General features: G+C 32.3%; 1 protein-coding gene and 1 long non-coding RNA gene across 3 annotated transcripts in view; both read left to right on the forward strand.

The window, feature by feature from the left end:
• pug (pug C-1-tetrahydrofolate synthase, cytoplasmic) overlaps window positions 1-21,867 on the forward strand; it is a 38,419-nt gene that overhangs the window by 11,903 nt on the left and 4,649 nt on the right. The window contains exons 1-8 of one of the 2 annotated variants that reach the window (XM_075289682.1): window positions 9,710-9,756; window positions 9,858-9,926; window positions 9,996-10,206; window positions 16,021-16,380; window positions 16,457-16,568; window positions 20,651-20,740; window positions 21,148-21,283; window positions 21,340-21,513. In XM_075289682.1, coding sequence (XP_075145797.1) covers window positions 9,886-9,926; window positions 9,996-10,206; window positions 16,021-16,380; window positions 16,457-16,568; window positions 20,651-20,740; window positions 21,148-21,283; window positions 21,340-21,513 — 1,124 coding nt within the window. In that variant the 5' untranslated portion in view covers window positions 9,710-9,756; window positions 9,858-9,885. Of the gene's footprint in view, window positions 1-9,709; window positions 9,757-9,857; window positions 9,927-9,995; window positions 10,207-16,020; window positions 16,381-16,456; window positions 16,569-20,650; window positions 20,741-21,147; window positions 21,284-21,339; window positions 21,514-21,867 lie in introns of those variants that run through there. The other variant, XM_075289681.1, reaches the window with a different exon arrangement.
• Window positions 1,022-2,545, forward strand: LOC142238027 (uncharacterized). Its single transcript, XR_012722614.1, has 3 exons — window positions 1,022-1,094; window positions 2,234-2,293; window positions 2,357-2,545. It is a non-coding gene; the product is annotated as an uncharacterized LOC142238027 (long non-coding RNA).

Below are 21,867 nucleotides of genomic sequence, written 5' to 3' on the forward strand. Positions count from 1 at the left end.
TGATAAACGTTTATTCTTTTCCAGGATGTAAAAACAATTTCATAAAGACAAACTCAAAAAAAAAAACATTGTTTTCTTGCTAATTGCATTTTCCCTCACATCTTTCTCATATCCACGAGGTTTTTTAGTTCTTAACACCTTTTCCTGTAATACCAACAATGTAGAAGAAATTATACGATTTTATAAATTTTTAAAATTTTTTTACCTTTCGCCTGGACGGAGAATCGAACCGCGGACCATGCACTTTGTAAGCCAACACACTACCCACTGAGCTATGTACCTGTTATGGTCATCAATAGATAAATATCCATATAAGTTATATTTATATTGCATAGCTTGCGGCGCCCACGAACCGAATAAACAAAGTTTATTTGACAGAAACAAACATTTAGTTTGGCACCATGGAGCAGTGGTTGCTACGTCCGACTTGCATGCCAAGGGTCGTGGGTTCGATCCCTGCTTCGACCAAAGTTTTTTTGGTTTTTTTTACATATATTCCAGATATGTTCGGAAGATTCCGAAAAAATGTTCAACATTACATTGTAGTATATTACATTTTGAACGGTAAAATGTGTTAAAGACGTAAAGTCAGAAAAGAACAGTGTTTGATATAAACGAAACGGAATGTGTTGTTGTTTCAAAAATAACTTTTTTTATTGAAAAAATAAAAATTTTGTAACAAACGATTTTTTTTGGTGATAAAAGTTTAAAATTTTAGAAGCAATTAAAAAAACTCTAACAAAAGAAAAACGTTTTCGGTACACGTTTTCCAAACGTTTTTTTTCTTTGCGTGTATTTGCATGGAACATCTCGTTTGAATATATTAGCCTATGCCAAATGTAATAATGCCTTTGAATGATACACTTTATGATATAAGATACGTCATTAGCTGTTTTCTTCTCAAGTCTTTTTTTATGTGTTGCAATAATTGAAAGCTATACAAATTTACCGCCAATTTTCAAAAAGCTCTCAATATTGACTTTCAATATTTGCATTGCTGTCATGCTGATATATTCTTCCATTTCATTTATAACACACATATTGAGTAGATAAAATATTTCATTTATTTCTATAAAATATATATTAAAAATGCGGTAAGTAAAACAATTGAATCAATGGATTTTGGGAGGTAATAAAATATATTTTAAAAGACTAAAAGTTTTTAATGCAAAATTTAAAAAGTCCGTCTGTTGAAATCACGCTAACTTCTGAACGAAACATACTATCGACTTGAAAGTAGGTATAAGTAGTTGTTATTAATGAGGTCCGATGATACTGCAAATGGACCATATTGGGCCATTTTTATACCCTCCACCATAGGATGGGGTTATATTAACTTTGTCATTCCGTTTGTAACACATCGAAATATTGCTCTAAGACCCCATAAAGTATATATATTCTGGGTCGTGGTGAAATTCTGAGTCGATCTGAGTATGTCCGTCCGTCCGTCTGTTGAAATCACGCTAACTTCCGAACTGAACAAGCTATCGACTTGAAACTTGGCACAAATAGTTGTTATTGATGTAGGTCGGATGGTATTGCAAATGGGCCATATCGGTCCACTTTTACGTATAGCCCCCATTTAAACGGACCCCCAAATTTGGCTTGCCGATCCTCTAAGAGAAGCAAATTTCATCCGATCCGTCTGAATTTTAGTACATGGTGTTGATATATGGTCTCTAAAAACCGTGCAAAAAGAGGTCCACATCGGTCCATAATCATATATAGCCCCCATATAAACCTATCCCCCGATTTGGCTTGCGAAGCCTCTAAGAAAAGCAAATTTCATCCGATCCGGCAGAAATTTTGTACATGGTGTTAGTATATGGTCTCTAACAACCATGCAGAAATTAGTCCACATCGGTTCATAATTATATATACACGGTTGAAAAAGACTGTTTTTCATATGTTTGGCTATAAACATTATATGTTTGGAACACAAATTTTTAAACACAATATTTTTGAGTGCAAGCATATAATGTTCATAAACTAGCATAACATGTTTGGGACATATATGTTAATATGTTAGAACATATTATGTTTGGGACATAAAATGTTTGTAAATATAATATGCTTGGATGCAAACATATATTAATTTAGAAATAGCCTATAAACATATATGTGTTTAGTAGCTTGGAGCGCTATTTAACAGGGAGCGATATTGAATTAAGTTGGTGGTTGTTGCTTGTTATTACAAAATTAACATTTTATTTTTCCTTTGGCAATTGATCAGCTACTTCTTTGATCTTTACAAACTGTGTGGTCCGCTGTTCGAATCCCCGTCCGGCAAAAGGTAAATTTAAAATAAAAAAAATCATAAAATTGAATAATTTCTTCTACAATGTTTGTATTGCAGAAAAGGTGCTAAGAACTAAAAAATCTCGTGGAAGTGAGAAAGATGTGGGGGAATATACAATTGGGCAGAAACAAAATTTTGAGCATTCAGGTCGAAAACCTATGTTGTTAGCACCTATATTACCTGTTTATTTTCATAATTCATTATGATTGTAAATATATAAATAAATAAATAAAATTTTGAGCACAATATTGTTTGGGAGAATTTTTTTAAGCATATAATATTTTTGGGTGCAAAATGCTTCCAAACATATTATATGTTCACATAATAACATATTGTTTTTTGGAAGACAACATTATTGAATTTGGATGCAAAAATACAAAATGTTTGGAACTTAGACTACCCAAACATATATTGTTTAGACCAATATGCTTTCAAACATATTATATATTGGAAGAGATCAAACATATAAATGTTTGGGCAATACCCAAAAATGTATATGCTTGAAGCAAAATATGTTTGGGAGTATATGTTACAGAAGCGATTTTTTGTGAGCGTGTAGCCCCCATATAAACCGACCCCCCGATGTGGTTTGCGGAGCCTCTAAGAGAATCAAATTTCATCCGATCCGGCTGAAATTTGGTACATGGTGTTGGTATATGGTCTCTAACAACCATGCAAAAATTGGTCCACATCGGTCCATAATTATATATAGCCCCCATATAAACCGATCACCAGATTTGACCTCCGGAGCCTCTTGGAAGACCAAAATTCATCTGATTCAGTTGAAATTTGGTACGTGGTGTCAATATATGGCCTCAAACACCAATGCAAAAATTGGTCGAAATCGGTCTATAATTATATATAGCCCCCATATAAACCGATCCCCAGATTAGACCTCCGGAGCCCCTTGGAAGAGCAAAATTTATCCGATTCGGTTGAAATTTGGTACGTGCACGCAAAGAAAAAAAAGGTTTGGAAAACGTGTACCGAAAACGTTTTTCTTTTGTTAGAGTTTTTTGAATTGCTTCGAAAATTCTAAACTTTTATCACCAAAAAAATTAGTTTGTTACAAAATTTTTATTTTTTCAATAAAAAAAGTTATTTTTGAAACAACAACACAGTCCATTTCGTTTATATCAAACACTGTTCTTTTCTGACTTTAGGTCTTTAATAAGACACATTTTACAGTTCAAAATGTAATATACTACAATGTAATGTTGAAAATTTTTTCGGAATCATAACTGGAATATATGTAAAAAAAACCAAAAAAAACTTTGGTCGAAGCAGGGATCGAACCCACGCCCTTTGACATGCAAGTCGGACGTAGCAACCACTGCTCCACGTTATCAAACAAAATGTTTGTTTCTGTTAAATAAACTATGTTTATTCGGTTCGTGGGCGCCGCAAGCTATGCTATATAAATATAACTTATATGGATATTTATCTATTGATGACCATAACAGGTACATAGCTCAGTGGTTAGTGTGTTGGCTTACAAAGTGCATGGTCCGCGATTCGATTCTCCGTCCAGGCGAAAGGTAACAAAAAAATTTAAAAATTTATAAAATCGTATAATTTCTTCTACATTGTTGGTATTACAGGAAAATGTGTTAAGAACTAAAAACCTCGTGTATGTGAGAAAGATGTGAGGGAGAATGCAATTAGCAAGAAAACATGGTTTTTTTGAGTTTATCTTTATGAAATTGTTTTTACATCCTGGAAAAGAATAAACGTTTATCGCAAAAAGTATATACTTTTCTTCCAAATACACTTCCTTACAGCGAAAATCAAATCAGAAACGAACTTTGTTTGTCTAAAATTTCGTTTGGGAGGAAAGAATTATTTTTTTGCGTGTGATGTTAGTATATGGTATTCAACAACCATGCAGGAATTGGTTCATATCAGTCCATAATTATATATACCCCCCATATAAACCGATCCCCAAATTTGCCTTTCGGAGAAGCAAAATTCATCCGATTTGGTCCGTGGTGGTAGTATTTGATATTTAACAACCATGCCAAAAGTGGTCCATATCAGTCCATAATCATATATAGCCCCATATATACCGATCCCGAGATTTGGTTTTGGAGCCACTTGGAGGAGCAAATTTCATCCGAGTCAGTTGAAATTTGGTACATTGTGCTAGTATATGGCCGTTAACAACCATGCCTAACAAGGTCCAAATCGGTCTATAGTTATATATAGCCCTCATATAAATCGATCCCCAATCACACAGAAATTGGTCCATATCAAGTTCATAATTGTATATAGCCCACATATAAGCGACCCCCATATTTCAATTCTGGCTCTCTACGTACCGTACAAAAGTCCATATCGATTCGTAATTATTTGTAGACTTACCTATACATACCTTTTTTGTCTAATATATACCATTTATGGACTAACTAACAATTTAGAAAACGATGTTAAGAAGTTGTAAGATACCACAACCCAATTGATTCGATTGTGGATGACAGTCTTCAGTTTCTACGCAATCCATGGTGGGGGGTACATAAGATTCGGCCTGGCCGAACTTACGGCCGTATATTGTTAATTATAGCCGATCCCCAGATTTGATTTTTGGAGCCTCCAGGAAAAATAAATTCCATTCGATGAGGTTGGAATTTGGTACGTGATGTTAATATACATATGTGTTCCATAATTCTTTATACACCCAGAAAAAAGTGAAAATTATATTAGAAAATTTTAACTAAAATATTTTAGTAATTGCAACATGACATCAAAGAAAGTAATAATTTGTGTCAAGTTCAAGAAAATTTATTACAAATATTTTTTTCTGTTGTTTAATAGAAATGCATATTTTGGAATTAAAAATTGTTAAAATATCTTTGCACTATATGGAGTTCTAGATAGACATAATTTAAGTAAAATTTACTCATTTAAAAAACTTATGAACTCAATTTAAGCAAACCTCAGTTATTTTAGGAAAATGTGAACTATTTTCATATTTAGTAAAATTGTGTACTTATTTTTGTATAATTTTTTTCTCATTTTTAGTTTTAATTAAAATAAGAATTTTGTCACATTTAACAAAATTGAAGTAAAATTAATAAATTTTCATGAACTAGTATAAAGTCAAATCGGCTATAAGAAAAGCGTGGTCTTTTTTCTGGGGATAGGTATGTAATGTCAGTGTATACCCTTTAACCATGCAAAAATCAGACCATATCGCTCCATAATTATATTAACCGACTTCCAGATTTGATTTCTTGAACCCTCTGAAGGAGGAGAATTTATCCGATTGAAAATTAGAAACTTGCTCCATATCGGTCTATAATAACCCCAGATTTGATTTCTTAAGCCTCATGGAGGAAAAAAAAATGTTTCACTCGAAGATCTCTTCAAATCAAATTTTTCTGCACAAAATAATATACAACCAAACACTTCCGTACCTATTTTAGAAACTCTTGTAAACTACAAGATCTAAAATGGGAAAGAAATTAATACCTCTTTCACATTGAAGGAGTAGTCTTTCTCTCTGCTCAATCATTCATTATTTGCATCATACAGTGGGCTATTTTAATTCATATTTGTAAAGAATTATGTACCTTATCTCATAAACTTACTGTTATCAAAATTATCAAAATTGGTAGCTAATACGCTATAATTCTTAATATATGTCCGTTTATTAGGCTATCTTACCATAGTTGGTAGGAGAATGTGCTGAAGCTTTTTGATTACCATGATTTAACAAAAATGGTAACTAATTTTCTTTTGGATATAAGAGTATATGAAGTATCTACTATGACACGAAATTTGTTGACACGATTCAGATAAGTCGTAAATGAAATTTAAACTAAATCTCGTGAATGAGGGTAAATGGGCCTAACAAAAATATAATTTTATCGAAGTTATATTCACGAAAAAAAACACGTTCACACACCCAGAGAAAGAATATGATCACCTCAAACATGTTTTAAGAGCAAAATGTTATTTTTGGGTAGTGACCATGTAACATGGTTTTCGCAACGATGTTATTTTCTGGGAAATAATGTATCTGATTTCGGCAAGCAGGTTATATTTGACGAGAAAATAACATTTTAGTGACAAACATGTTACATGGTCACCATACAAAAATAACATTTTGCTCTTGAAACATGTTTGAGGTGATCATATTCCTTCTCTACGTGCAAACCAATTCCCTCTCACGATAAAATGCATGTTTACGATAAAAATTCACTTTCACGATAAAAAAAAAATCACACTGACGAACAAATTCACGTTCACGATTAAATTCTTGGTTAGTTTTGGTATAGTGGGAGCCCGATATTTCAGGCTCACTTAGATTTTTCAGTCCTTTGTGATACCACAGTGGTGAACTTCTCTCCAACGTTGCCACAATGAATTTTTATTTTGGACCAACATTTCTCCAAAATTGGACCAAAATTCGTACCAGCGGACCATTTTTCCAAATTAAATTAATATCATTTAAAAGTTAAAATTTTTCCAAAATTTTACTTCGATAGAACACTTTGTAAAATTTTTATTTCTATTCATAGTTTTTATTTCTATTTATTTCTATAGAAAATTTTGTCAAAATTTCTTTTCTGTAGAACATTTTTTGAAATTTTTTTTTTATAGAAAATTTTATTAAAATTTTATTTCTATTGAAACATTTGTCAAAATTTTATTTCTATTGAAAATTTCGTCTCAATTCTACTTCTATACAAAATTTTGTCAAAATTTTATTTATATAGAAAATGTTGTAAAAATTTTGTTTTCTATAGAAAATTATGACAAAATTTTAGTTCTGTAGAAAATTTTGTTAAAATTTTTCTATAGAAAATTTTGTGAAAACTTTAACAGGTTGGCTGATAGGTCCCCAGTCTAACAAAGAAAAACACATTTTTTGTCAAAATTCGTTTTTATTATTCAACATAATTCCCTTCAAGAGCGATAGAACGATTATAACGCCCTTCCAATTTTTTGATACCATTTTGGTAGTACTCCTTCGGTTTTGCCTCAAACTAGGCCTCAGTTTCGGCGATCACCTCTTCATTGCAGCCAAATTTTTTCCCTGCGAGCATCCTTTTGAGGTCTGAGAACAAGAAAAAGTCGCTGGGGGCCGGATCTGGAGAATACGGTGGGTGGGGAAGCAATTCGAAGCCCAATTCATGAATTTTTGCCATCGTTCTCAATGACTTGTGGCACGGTGCGTTGTCTTGGTGGAACAACACTTTTTTCTTCTTCATATGGGGCCGTTTTGCCGCGATTCCGACCTTCAAACGCTCCAATAACGCCATATAATAGTCACTGTTGATTGTTTTTCCCTTCTCAAGATAATCGATAAAAATTATTCGGAGACGGTTCACCGGTCGCTGTCCACTCAGCCGACTGTCGATTGGACTCAGGAGTGTAGTGATGGAGCCATGTTTCATCCATTGTCACATATCGACGGATAAACTCGGGTGTATTACGAGTTAACAGCTGCAAACACCGCTCAGAATCATCAACACGTTATTGTTTTTGGTCAAATGTGAGCTCGCGCGGCACCGATTTTGCACAGAGCTTCCGCATATCCAAATATTGATGAATGATATGACCAACACGTTCCTTTGATATCTTTAAGGCATAGCAGAGGCCTCGATCAACTTCATTTTACGGTCATTCAAAATCATTTTGTGGATTTTTTTGATGTTTTCGTCGGTAACCACCTCTTTCGGGCGTCCACTGCGTTCACCGTCCTCCGTGCTCATTTCACCACGCTTGAATTTTGCATACCAATCAATTATTGTTGATTTCCCTGGGGCAGGGTCCGGAAACTCATTATCAAGCCAAGTTTTTGCTTCCACCGTATTTTTTCCCTTCAGAAAACAGTATTTTATCAAAACACGAAATTCCTTTTTTTCCATTTTTTCACAATAACAAAAGTTGCTTCACAAAAGACGCTCTATCTCACAAACTAATTGACGTACAGACGTCAAATTTTGACACGAATCATTTGAAGGTTGGTAAAAATACTATGCATTTAATACTAGCGATGCCATATATGTGTCAGACCGGGGACTTATCAGCCAACCTGTTAGTTCATTAGAAAATTTACTTCTATAGAAAATGTCGTCAAAATTTTATTTCTATAGGAAATTTGTCAAAATTTTATTTCTATAGAAAACTTTGTTAAAATTTTAGTTCATTAGAAAATTACGAAAAATTACCGATTGACGAAAATGGGCCAAAATCAATCAAATTCCATTTGGTCCGACCATCGAACCAAATTTAAAAATGAATAATTTTATGGACAAATTTTGGTCCGATAGGACCAAAATGGCAATCCTGCTTCTCTCTTGTAACAGAGGGACCTAGTTCCACATTGCGGCGAAATCACTTAGAAACACTCAGAAATATCACCAGCATTACTTAGCGGATAATCCGCGATATTCATTCGAACATTTTTGCGAATCACGAATATTGTCGTGAGTTAGGAAAATTTTCGTAAGTCACGAAAATTGTCATGTCCTGAAATATTTCGGGAATTGTGCCTGAGAGTTTAAACGTTGTTCGTACGTTAGGTTAGGTTAGGTTATGTTAGGTTAGGTTAGGTGGCAGCTCGATGTATCAGGCTCACTTAGACTATTCAGTCCATTGTGATACCACACATTGGTGAACTTCTCTCTTATCACTGAGCGCTGCCCGATTCCATGTTAAGTTCAATGACAAGGGACCTCCTTTTTATAGCCGATTCCGAACGGTGTTCCACATTGCAGTGACACCACTTAGAGAAGCTTTGAAACCCTCAGAAATGTCACCAGCATTACTGAGGTGGGATAATCCACCGCTGAAAAACTTGTTGGTGTTCGGTCGAAGCAGGAATCGAACCCACGACCTTGTGTAGGCAAGGCGGGCATGCTAACCATTGCACCACGGTTAGCATACCCTTTTCACACTCACGTACGGACGTGAATCTCTACCCACAGGCCGTGCGTGAATAAAAATATTTCTTCGTGAATGTGCGCGAATGAAATTCCAGTGACCAAACCCTTCCATCAGTTTGGTCACTGTAATTTGACTGCATGTATCCCCCCATACTAAAATACATCAATTCCCTATTTTTCTTCAAACTTATAATGAAAAAGCAGAATTTCGTGTTGTCTATGGCTCCAAAATTATCCATGTTTTGGCAAGCGAGATTATTCATATTCTTATTCCCGAGATTTATTATTGTTTGAGTTCCCATGCTATATATGCGGATATATTTTTAATTTGCCCACAAACAATTGTAGGCACTCCAATGTACATACCTCCCTAACTTTTTGACCCCAACAAATACAAAAATATATTGATAATCTTTTTGCATGAATTTTGTGATACCTCGAGCGATATCACAAATACAAGCAATCAAATCAAGAGCCGAATTAAATCTATGAGTATGTGATAGGCAAATTGCGAAGATTGGAAAATTCAAATCAATTTTCATTCGTATTAGCTACAGTGTAGACGTGAGTTGAATTCTCGTTGCAATAAGAATTTCTAAAAAAATTTACTTCCATTATAAAAATTTATTCCATTTTTATTAATTTTTTTTATTAAATATTAACAGTGATTTTGAGCCAAAACCTGCCGAAAATATGTCTGTGGCAAAATTAATATCCGGTACTCAAGTGGCTAAGTGAGTGTTTTCGAATTAAGAAAAAAGAAAAATAGCAAAATATAAATATATAATTTTTTTATTAATTAGCGAAATTCGTGAAACTCTTAAGCGTAAGGTATATGATCTACAAAAGGATTTACCAAACTTTGCTCCCGGTCTATGTATCGTTCAAGTTGGTGGACGTGAGGATTCCAATGTCTATATTCGTATGAAAATTAAAGCGGCCAAGGAAATTGGTATCGCTGCTCAACATGTCCAATTACCAAGAACTATAACGGAAATTGAACTCTTGGATAAGGTAAGTAAAGCATCTATTATGCAATAAATTTAAAAATAGAGATTTTCGTTTAACATCTTTATGGAATAAAAAGCATTTTTTCTTTTATTACAAGAATAAACATTTTGAAAAAAAAAATTTTTGTTGATAAGTTTGAGAAACTCAAACATCTGTAAGAAAAGAACAAAACGTTTTTCAAACTTTTTTCTTTGCGTGTAAATATTCTAAAATTCTAAAGACAACTTTATCAAAATTCAATAAAAAATTTGAACAAAAAAAGTTTAACCATCTAAAAATTTTCAAATGGCTGTCAAACATATTCGTGTGCTAATCATTTTCTGGAGGATGACTTAATCCCCTCACCCGATTTAAGTTACGCTAATGTGGTTCTCCGTATTTTCTATTCATCACAGCTAATTTATCTTGGTACCATTCACAAAAACCATCTCCTTATTTTCATATCATATTTTGTTATTATGGTTTTGACCTCATAATATAATCGAAATCTTACCAGTTGTCTTTAGAATTTTAGAATATTTACACGCAAAGAAAAAAGTTTGAAAAACGTTTTGTTCTTTTCTTACAGATGTTTGAGTTTCTCAAACTTATCAAAAAAAAAATTTTTTTTTTTTAAATGTTTATTCTTGTAATAAAAGAAAAAATGCTTTTTATTCCATAAAGATGTTAACGTTTATAACAAAAAGTCTATACTTTTTTTCTAAACTAACTTCCGTCTCAAGTTTAAATATTCTAAAAATTTAAATTCATTAATGCAAACATTTAAATAGTTATTTTTATTATACAATTATTGTTATTATCGTGTGGAATATTTTGTTTGGTATTGAATAAAAATAATGCAATTCGAAATATGAGATAATAGTTTAAGAGCAAGAAAGCTTGGAATATTTTTAGTTGCTACGATGTTTTTACTTAAGATGATCACCTGATTGGTATTGCATCTATAGCTTGAAAAACTGAAGACCTTTAATTTGATTAGAAATTTGTTTATGGTGATAAGAAATGACTGTAGGTCATAGCATATTTGGCTTTAGTATTAACAATAAAATTTTCTAAATACAGACGTCAATGAAATCGTGTATTATTTACGACCGGTAGATGACATAATATAGGTTAGGTTTTCCAAAGAAAAAAAAGTAAACAAAAATGTTCAATATAAGTCCATAATTAGATATTGCCTCAAATTTTTGGCGAGCGATTCTGGATTGCCCAGACATTTTTCTATGGCCACTAGGCCCTCGTCCATGCTAGCCATCTTAAGGTTGATTATTTTTATATTCTCCACCATACACTGGAATAAATATTGACTTAATACGGAAGATTGTGCAAACTAAATTTTAGGAATTGAATGATTTACAGAATATTAAAGAATTTTTATACCCTCCACCATAGGATGGGGGTATATTAACTTTGTCATTCCGTTTGTAACACACCGAAATATTGCTCTTAGACCCCATAAAGTATATATATATATATATATATATATATATATATATATATATATATATATATATATATATATATATATATATATATATATATATATATATATATATATATATATATATATATATATATATATATATATATATATATATATATATATATATATATATATATATATATATATATATATATATATATATATATATATATATATATATATATATATATATATATATATATATATATATATATATATATATATATATATATATATATATATATATATATATATATATATATATATATATATATATATATATATATATATATATATATATATATATATATATATTCTGGGTCGTGGTGAAATTCTGAGTCGATCTGAGCATGTCCGTCCGTCTGTTGAAATCACGCTAACTTCCGAACGAAACAAGCTATCGATTTGAAACTTGGCACAACTAGTTGTTATTGATGTAGGTCGGATGGTATTGCAAATGGGCCATATCGGTCCACTTTTACGTATAGCACCCATATAAACGGACCCCCAAATTTGGCTTGCGATTGCTCTAAGAGAAGCAAATTTCATCCGATCCGGCTGAAATTTGGTACATGGTGTTAGTATATGGTCTCTAACAACCGTGCAAAAATTGGTCCATATCGGTCCACTCTTACGTATAGCCCCTATATAAACGGACCCCCAAATTTGGCTTGCGATCGCTCTAAGAGAAGCAAATTTCATCCGATCCGGCTGAAATTTGGTACATGGTGTTAGTATATGGTATCTAACAACCATGCAAAAATTGGTCCACATCGGTCCATAATTATATATAGCCCCCATATAAACCGATCCCCCGATTTGGCTTGCGGAGCCTCTAAGTAACGAAAATTTCATCCGATCCGGCTGAAATTTGGAACATGGTGTTAATATAAGGCCGCTAATATCCATGCCAAAATTGGTCCATATCGGTCTATAGTTATATATAGCCGATCCCCAATCACGCAAAAATTGGTCCACATCGGTTCATATTCATGGTTGCCACTCGAGCCAAAAATAATCTACCAAAATTTTATTTCTATAGAAAATGTCAAAATTTTATTTCTATAGAAAATTTTGTAAAAGTTTTATTTCTATAGAAAATTATGTAAAAATTTTATTTCTATAGAAAATTTTGTCAAAATTTTATTTCTATAGAAATTTTTTCCAAATTTTATTTCTATAGAAATTTTTTTCCAAATTTTACTTCTATAGAAAATGTTGTCAAAATTTTCCGAACGGCGTTCCACATTGCAGTGAAACCACTTAAAGAAGCTTTGAAGCACTCAGAAATGTCACCAGCATTACTGAGGTGGGATAATCCACCACTGAAAAACTTTTTGGTGTTCGGTCGAAGCAGGAGTCGAACTTACGACCTTGTGTATGCAAGGCGGGTATGCTAACCATTGCACCACGGTGGCTCCCTTATAGTAAAGAAAAACATTTTTGATTTAAAGAAAATGTCTTTAAATAATCGATATATTTAATATTTCGCTTCATACTTATTTTGAGAATTTTACATTTTAATTTATTTGGAATGAAGAAATCATTGTTATAACTTTATTAATCTATCAAATAAATAAAAATTTGATAAATGATGAAAATTTGCGATTTCGAATATCCGAACATGTGTTCTGCACTGAAAAAAAAGCATACCCGGTTCCAAAGATTTTGTCTTTACTTTAAAAAATTTGGTATTGATTCCGAGCCAAAGAAGCGGAGAATACAAGTAAGGATACTTTTAAGACACAATTCTCTTTTAAAATCGGGTTTTGTGTACTTGCTTCTAGGAATTTTAATTTTTCGCTTTTTCAGCTTTTTTTCTTCATATGCTATCAAAGTCCTTTAAAAACAAGTTAACGACGACTTTATTTTCCAAATTAAGGCTCGACTTCTAGTAGAAATTATCCCAGCAAAAATTAGGTAACCACATCTCATTACAATTGACATTACCAGGAGTAAAGCTGTCATTACACGTTGCATTACATTGCGGCGAGTTATAATGACTAACTTGTAATGACGAAAATAAATACTTTTCGGTAATTTTCGAATTGTTATTCTCAAATTTTATGCAGTTGTAGTTAACGAATTAATAAAATAGAATAAATGATGGTACCATTAGGTATAATTATTCACATAATCGAGCACTTACATAAAAAATCAAAAAGAATATGTAATGTAACGGTAATTCTGAAAATTTTTCCATTAAGAAATTTTTATCACAAACATTTCATAATAATTGTGTTTAATGACATTATCATATTATGTTTTAAATAAATGCTTTCTTATACCTCATTTACATTACATTTCCAAAATGCGCTTAAACTAAATTTCAAATGCCATTTGCCTTATAAAAAAGAGACTTAAAATCCACTTTTAGTAGATTTTGAACCTTATGTGAATTGGCTATTGGATATATTATAACGTAATTCACGAATCCAACTCCCTTAAACAACCTACATTTATTTCTATTTTATGTGTGAAATTAATTTGCAACTTATTTAGATTATTTATTAATTTTTTTGTTTATTTATACAATATTCGTTTCTATTCAAGTAGTTCTCCTATTACAGCATCACTCGCCATATTTTGATCCATTGTAATCGGCGATAGAAATCAATATTTTCGAGATTTGGTTGCCTGAGACAATAAGTGGCTATTTTGCAAGCTTTGGTGTATCTACGAATAAGTCATTACATATTAGGTGATTATATGCTTTAAATGCACTACTTATTTTATGGCCGAAAGTATGCCTGGGGAGAAGTACTTTCCTTCTAGGACATATGTATGTAAATGTAATTCGAAGGGATGCCAATTAATAAGTGGTTATTAATTTTTAAATAGGCTTACCTACAAGATTACCGGGTAATGAGAGTTTTTGCTGGGATGCTGTGTTTCAAGTACAAAACGTCTTTAAAATAAAGTGTTGAAAAACATGTCCTATATTTGAACGATTTTTTGCTTTGTAGTCAAGATGCAAAAAGACAACAAATTTAAAGACAATTTCATTAAATTTAAAGATTTTTTTTAAATTATTAAAGTCAAGTTGACCTTAGCCCAAACATTTTTTCTTCCATGTTATGATATCCATTTTTAATCCATTTTTAAATCAAATCACTTAATTATAAGGACAATACGACTTCATTGAAAAGTTTATCGACCTTTGGTCAAGGAAAAAAAAAAGAAATGCGTCTTCTATGCTAAACAAAATTTGCATTCGTATTTTAAAGACATGAAATCTTTGACCTCACGACAATATTTTTTTCAGTGTGGATCGTGCTGAAAATCTGAGTCGATCCAGCAATGTCCGCCACGCTAACTTCCGAACGAAACAAGTTATCGATTTGAAACTTTATAGTTCTATTGATGTACGCCGGATGGTATTTATTTCCATCGAAATTTTGAAATAGGTTTTCCAATAATTATGCAAAAATTGGTCCATATAGGTTCATAATTATACAGTGAAATCTCTGAGAAGTGGACACCCACGACCGCTTATATTTTGTCTACATGGGAGGTGTCCAGACGTTAATTTTAATATGTTAATATAACAAACGTCCCAGACAACTGTTCACTTTTGGGAGGTTTCACTGTATATATGCAGGTCCCATAAAAACCGGTACCCAATATTTGACCTCCGGAGCCTCTTTAAAGAGAAAATTTTATCCGATCCGGTTGAAATTCAGTACGCGGTGCCCTTCAACAATTATGCAAAAATTAGTCCATATGGGTTCATAATTATATATTGTCTCCATATAAACCGATCCCTAGGCTTCCGGAACCTCTTGGAGTATTAAATTTCATCCGATCCAATTGAAATTTAGTATATGCCCTCTAACAACCATGCGAAAATCGATACCGATCGGTCCATTATATATAGCCCCCATATAAAGCAATAATCAGATTTGGCTTGTGGAGCAAATTACATCCGATCCGGTTGAAATTTGGTACATGATGTTAGTATATGCTAGAGGTGTGCAAGTTAGTAATATTTTACTCACGTTCATGCACACTCACGACGGAAAAATCTTACTCACGCACGATATTGTTTGGTAGGTCTCACACTCACGAAAAGAAAACTTGTACTCACGCACGAAAATGTCGTGACTCACGAAAAATATCGTGACTGCCGTTACCTTGCTATCGGTATCTTATACTATGACCCAAGTATTTCGATTGGGGTCTTTAGTAGAACTTTGTACGCAATCCAAGATTGAGGGTACATAAAATTCGGCATAGCCGAATTTTCCGTCGTATTTACTTGTTGTTTTTGTCAGAGTTGAAGTATTGTTCAATGTACTCACCGGTGGACTATTTTATTTTTTTCTCCTTTTCAGATCAACAACCTGAACAATGATCCCAGTGTACATGGTATTATTGTCCAAATGCCATTGGATTCAGATACCAAAATTGATTCACACAAGGTAACCGATGCTGTTCATCCTGACAAAGATGTTGATGGTTTGCACACAATGAATGAGGGTCGCGTATCAATTGGTGATTTGGGCGGTTTTATGCCATGTACACCATGGGGTTGCATTGAACTGATCAAAAGATCTGGTATTCAAATGGCTGGAGCACGTGCCGTTGTATTGGGACGTAGTAAAATTGTTGGTACACCAGCTTCAGAACTTTTAAAATGGCATAATGCCACAGTGACAGTGTGCCATTCGAAGACCAAAAATGTCGATGAAGTAGTAAGTATTGCAAAATTTTGTTTTTGGGAGTAAATAAATATAATTCTATCCAATTGTTTTTTTGTATCATTAACAGTGTCGTACTGCTGATATTTTAGTAGTGGGTATTGGTGTTCCCGAAATGGTTAAGGGATCTTGGGTAAAACCCGGTGCTGTTGTCATTGATTGTGGCATCAATGTAAAGCAAGGTAAGTGGGAAAATAGTGCAAGTCCATTAGAATATATATTTTAAAAGTAATAGCATATTCTCTTGTTAAAAATCGGAAATTCTGGAAATAAGAAACAGTTTTTTGTAAAACGAAACGAAAGGGAAGGGAAGGGAAGAAATAATACTGACCTTGTAAGCTATCGTTGTAACGAATTTTTTAAGTGAATTAAAAATTAGAAAAATTGACCTCCTGAGTCAGGAGGGTGATAAAACCCGGTGAACCGGTTTATATTCTTACACGGATTGTCGGTTTTCGTGAAAATCCTTTTTTTGGTCGACCGATAGAATCTGTGTTTTCAAGACCGACTTTCGGTTTTTATATTTCCATTGTTAACTTGCTAATTTATGAAAATACTTCCAAAAAGGTACGACCTACATATGAATTCAAAATAAATTGTGTTCAACTTTTTCAAGACCTCAACAACTGACTTTCGGTTTTTATATTTACATTGTTAAAAATAATTCCAAAATGGTACGACCTACATTTAAATTTAAAAAAAATGTGTTCACCTTTTAATAAATTATCGAATTATTTTTTCCGTTGATTTTTGTGACAAAACCACTTATGCCTGACAAACCGATTTTGGAAAAAAAGTCGGGTTTTTCAAAACCGAGAAAACCCCGGGTTTTTTATTACTCTACTCCTCAACATAAATAAAGCTAACTGGAATGCAGGGTAACTGATAGGCAATGCAACCGGTATAACCGGTTTCTTCTAAAACCGCTTATGCCTGTTATTTATTTCAAAAAACACCGTCCATTGATTTTGGAAAAAACGTGCGGTTTTTCAAACCAGAGAAAACCCCGGTTTTTTGATAACTCTACTCCTCAACATAAATAAAGCTAACTGGGATACAGGATGGCTAATAGGCAATGCAACACAATAAAGTGCGATATATTTTTTTATTCTAATGTTCAAAAGCAAAAAAATGTTAGCTACCTTGGTACGAATAATGGCCTAAAAATGGACGAAAAAGCCATCAAACGCTGCACGAAAATGGCTCTGCGGTATTTTGGGCCATTCCCGGCGACGTATTGAGATACGATAATATTCACCATTTATTTTAACCCCAAGGTTGATGGATACGAGTGGAGATAGTCCATTCTCTTGGCGGTCCACACTTTTACTATCGGTGGCGCTTGTGTTCTGGTGGCCAATCGCAGGTGTAAATTTTCAACTGCTTAATTTGGAATGAATTCGAGGAGCTAACTGGCTGAATCGGAGGAGCTAACTGGATACTCTCGTGCAAACGAAGCAACTTCTTGGCTTCTTTCCAGTCTAACTTTTTTGTGCGGTGAGCTCTTGTATATTTTTGAACTTCAACGGCTTTAGTTCAAGTTCATTTTTCAAAGTATGTTGCATCGGTTTTCGCGATATGTTCAGGCCACGAGCATGTTTTCTATTTCTAATACTGTGGCGTGGATTTCGATCAAATGGGGGCAGCAGTTTTCAGATAATATCTGGTGTTTTTCATCCACTTTTTGGAAGCGATACAATACTACCAATACACGGTAACGAGTAATGGCTCGAAAAATAAGAGATTTGTTCACATATAAATACTGGAGGGCTCTAACTATAGCAACTTGGTGCCAAATTAATCACACTATGACCCTTTATTTACCTTGACCAAAACACACAAAAAGATTTTTTTCTGATTCAATCACGAAATTAATTGATCCAATTAATTTTTTAATTGAAATGTCTTCAATCACAGAAATGATAGTATAAATTAAAAAATTAATTGATAATATTAATTTTTGTGATTGATTTTTGTTTTAGTTAAAAAATTTGTTGAATCAATTAAATTTATAATTGAATATTTTTTAAAACTCAATTAAGACTTTAATTGGAAACATTTTCGTAAAATTTTTTTCTGTGAATAGAGGAACCAATACCACACTGCCTTTGCTAAAGCCATCAAGGTGAAGAAAAGAGTTAAGATCCGAAAAGAAAAAACAAACACTTCGTATCCCAATTCTCGTCAAGCAGATCAAGAGGCTTCAAGCTTCCCGAAGAGTCTGGTCTCGGATCAGAATACCTGTTATTGACGAGACAGTAAACTCCAAAAGGCGATACCAGTGCAGGACTGCCTACTGCAATCATTTGTTCAAGCACCAAAAACTACAAATTCCCCAAGCTGATGACAAAGGGGATCTATCTTTGTTCGCAGATCAGAAAATTTTAATTCAATTCAATTAATTTTTTCCCAAAAGTGAAAGCAACCCTATTCACGTTTTGCACTAATTGGGCGAATCAGGCTTCGATATTCACATGCTAGAACATTCCCTATCAGCGTTCCTACAATGAATTTTTATTTTGGACCAACATTTTTCCAAAGTTGGACCTTTAAAAGTTAAAATTTTTCCAAAATTATACTTCGATAGAAAATTTTATTTCTATAGAAAATTTTGTCAAAATTTTATTTCTATAGAAATTTTTTTTCAAAGTTTTATTATTAAGAAAAATTTGTCAACATTTTATTTCTATAGAAAAAGTTGTCAAAATTTTATTTCTATAGAAAAAATTGTCAAAATTTTATTTCTATAGAAAACTTTGTCAAAATTTTATTTCTATAGAAAATTTTGTCAACATTTTATTTCTATAGAAAATTTTGTCAAAATTTTATTCCTGTAGAAAATTTTGTCAATATTTTATTTCTATCGAAAATTTTGTCAAAATTTTATTTCTATAGAAAATTTTGTCAAAATTATATTTCTATCGAAAATTTTGTCAAAATTTTATTATTATAGAAAATTTCGTCAAAATTTTATTTCTATAGAAATTTTTGTCAAAATTATATTTCTATAGAAAATGTTGTCAAAATTTTATTTCTATAGAAATTTTTTTCTATAGAAAATTGTGTCAAAATTTTATTTCTATAGAAAATTTTGTCAAAGAAATTTTTCTTCTATACAAAATTTTGTCAAAAATTTATTTCTATAGAAAATTTTGTCAAAAATTTATTTCTATAGAAAATTTTATTTCTATAGAAAATTTTGGCACAATTTGATTTCTATAGAAAGTTTTGGCAAAATTTTATTTCTACAGAAGGTTTTGTTAAAATTGTATGTCTATTGAAAATTTTGAAAAATTACCGATTTGACGAAACTGGGCCAAAATCAACCAAATTCCATTTGGTCCGACCATCGGACCAAATTTAAAAAAAAAAAATTGGATCAATTTTGGTCCGATCGGACCAAAGTGGCAACCTTGTTCCCTATCCTAAAGGCATTTAGTTAAAGCCTTAACTGGGAAAGATGAATAGAATTTCCATGAATTTCATATAAGGTTTCAGGTCGTTCCAAATCGGCTATAAATAGGAGTTCCCTTATCAATGAATCGAATAGCTCGTATTAAAACGTTCGCTCTCCGTGGCACCACAATTAAATATGAAGTGAGCTTGGACCTAAGCCGATCAGCTCGATATATCAAGGAGCTTAAGATCCCAGGCTCTTAAGTGGGCATTTACCATATTCACTTGGACTAAATAGGTAAAAAGGATATCAATCCAGAGTTTTTCGAAATCCTAGAATCCCACAACATTGAGAGCAGAAATATAGGCATCAGCAGATAGCACTTCGGGGAAAGATAAGAATACGACAACGAACACTTTACGAGTCCTTGACGTAATGATTATGCTACCCCCTGCATCTAACTGTTTGGTAAAGAATGTATGAAAAAATAGTTTTTTGATGACCTTGCCCGAAGAAATTATCACATATTCACATTGATGCAACTTAGAGTTTACATGTTTACATTGAGATTAGGCTTAGATTAGACTTAAAACGAATCTATACAACCCAGAGAGTATAGAGGTTACACTGCACATTACACTATCTGTAATCTATGTTTTGAGTGAGCTAAGATCAATGCTATTACTTTCTTCCCATTTTTTTCTAACAAACATATTGATATGCCCCTTCTTATCAGCAACGCAAGTCCATAGCTATTGCCTACGCCAAAGATTTTGCTGATAACAGAGGTCGTTTACGAAAACACACACCTATCTATTCGTTAGTTGTTTTGAATGTCAATATTAAAATATTTTTTCTGTTTTCTAGATCCAACCAAAAAAAGTGGTACACGTTTAGTCGGTGATGTTGACTTCGAAGAAGCTAAATTAGTTGCTTCTGCTATTACTCCTGTACCTGGTAAGAACATTTTTTTTATTTATTTTATTTTTAAATTATTATATTATTTTAAATTTATTTGTTTTGTTATATTATTTTTTGAAAGATAAGATTAAATATTTTAAATTAATTTTTTTTATTAATTTTTAAAAAGATTAAAAAAATATAAAATTTAATTTTATTAGTCTTCGAAAAGTAATATAAATATTTAGCTGCTTCTGCTATTACTCCTGTACCTGGTAACATTAAATATTTTAAATTATTCGGATATTTTAAATTTAAATTTTTATTAATTTTAAAAGATAAGATGAAATATTTTAAAATAATTTTTTTATTAATTTTTAAAATGATCAAAAAATATAAAAAATAATTTTATTAATTTTTCCATTAGTCTTCGAAAAGTAATATAATTATCTCCTTCCCATTAGGTGGTGTTGGTCCTATGACCGTTGCTATGCTCATGGAGAACACTGTACGTTCGGCTTCAAGGGCTGCGGCCAATCTATTGAAAAAAGTATGGGATTTTGCCCCATTAGTGTTGAGGCCTGCTAGGCCAGTACCAAGGTAATATATTTTATGCATGTGGAATTGCCATAATTTTAAATGAATTTCCTTTCCAGTGATATTGCTATTGCTCGTTCCCAAATACCCAAAGATATTTCGATGTTGGCTAGTGAAATTGGTTTACTGGGTAATGAAGTTTCTCTGTATGGAAATAAGAAGGCAAAGATTTCATTAAATGCTATTGAACGTCTTAAACCCAGAGGTGATGGCGCTTATGTAGTTGTTGCTGGGTAAGTAGAACCAAAGTAACTTTGACACAGGTTCCAAAAAAATTTTGAAGGAAAATAGTTCCTCTTCCTAAATGATTTTTTTTATAAACAAATTTCCTTTATTTTCTTTGAGTATTTGTAAGCTCAAATAAAATTATTTTTAGAGTTTGTAGGGCTTGATCTTATGTTGTAATGAAACAAATAAAATCTCGATTTTTATATTGTTTTATTAAGAAGTTATTTCAATATTTCTAAAACCATTGTTGTCCGTCGTCAGGGAAATTCAAATTTGTTGCTCTAAAATCTTGGAAATTTTGTTTGTTTCAATTTTCTTTCGGAGAAAAGAAAAATTCTTTTGTTTTTGGGATAGTGATC

This window comes from Haematobia irritans, chromosome 1, assembly GCF_050003625.1.
Source record: "Haematobia irritans isolate KBUSLIRL chromosome 1, ASM5000362v1, whole genome shotgun sequence".
In the NCBI taxonomy this organism is placed as follows: Eukaryota; Metazoa; Arthropoda; class Insecta; order Diptera; family Muscidae; genus Haematobia; species Haematobia irritans.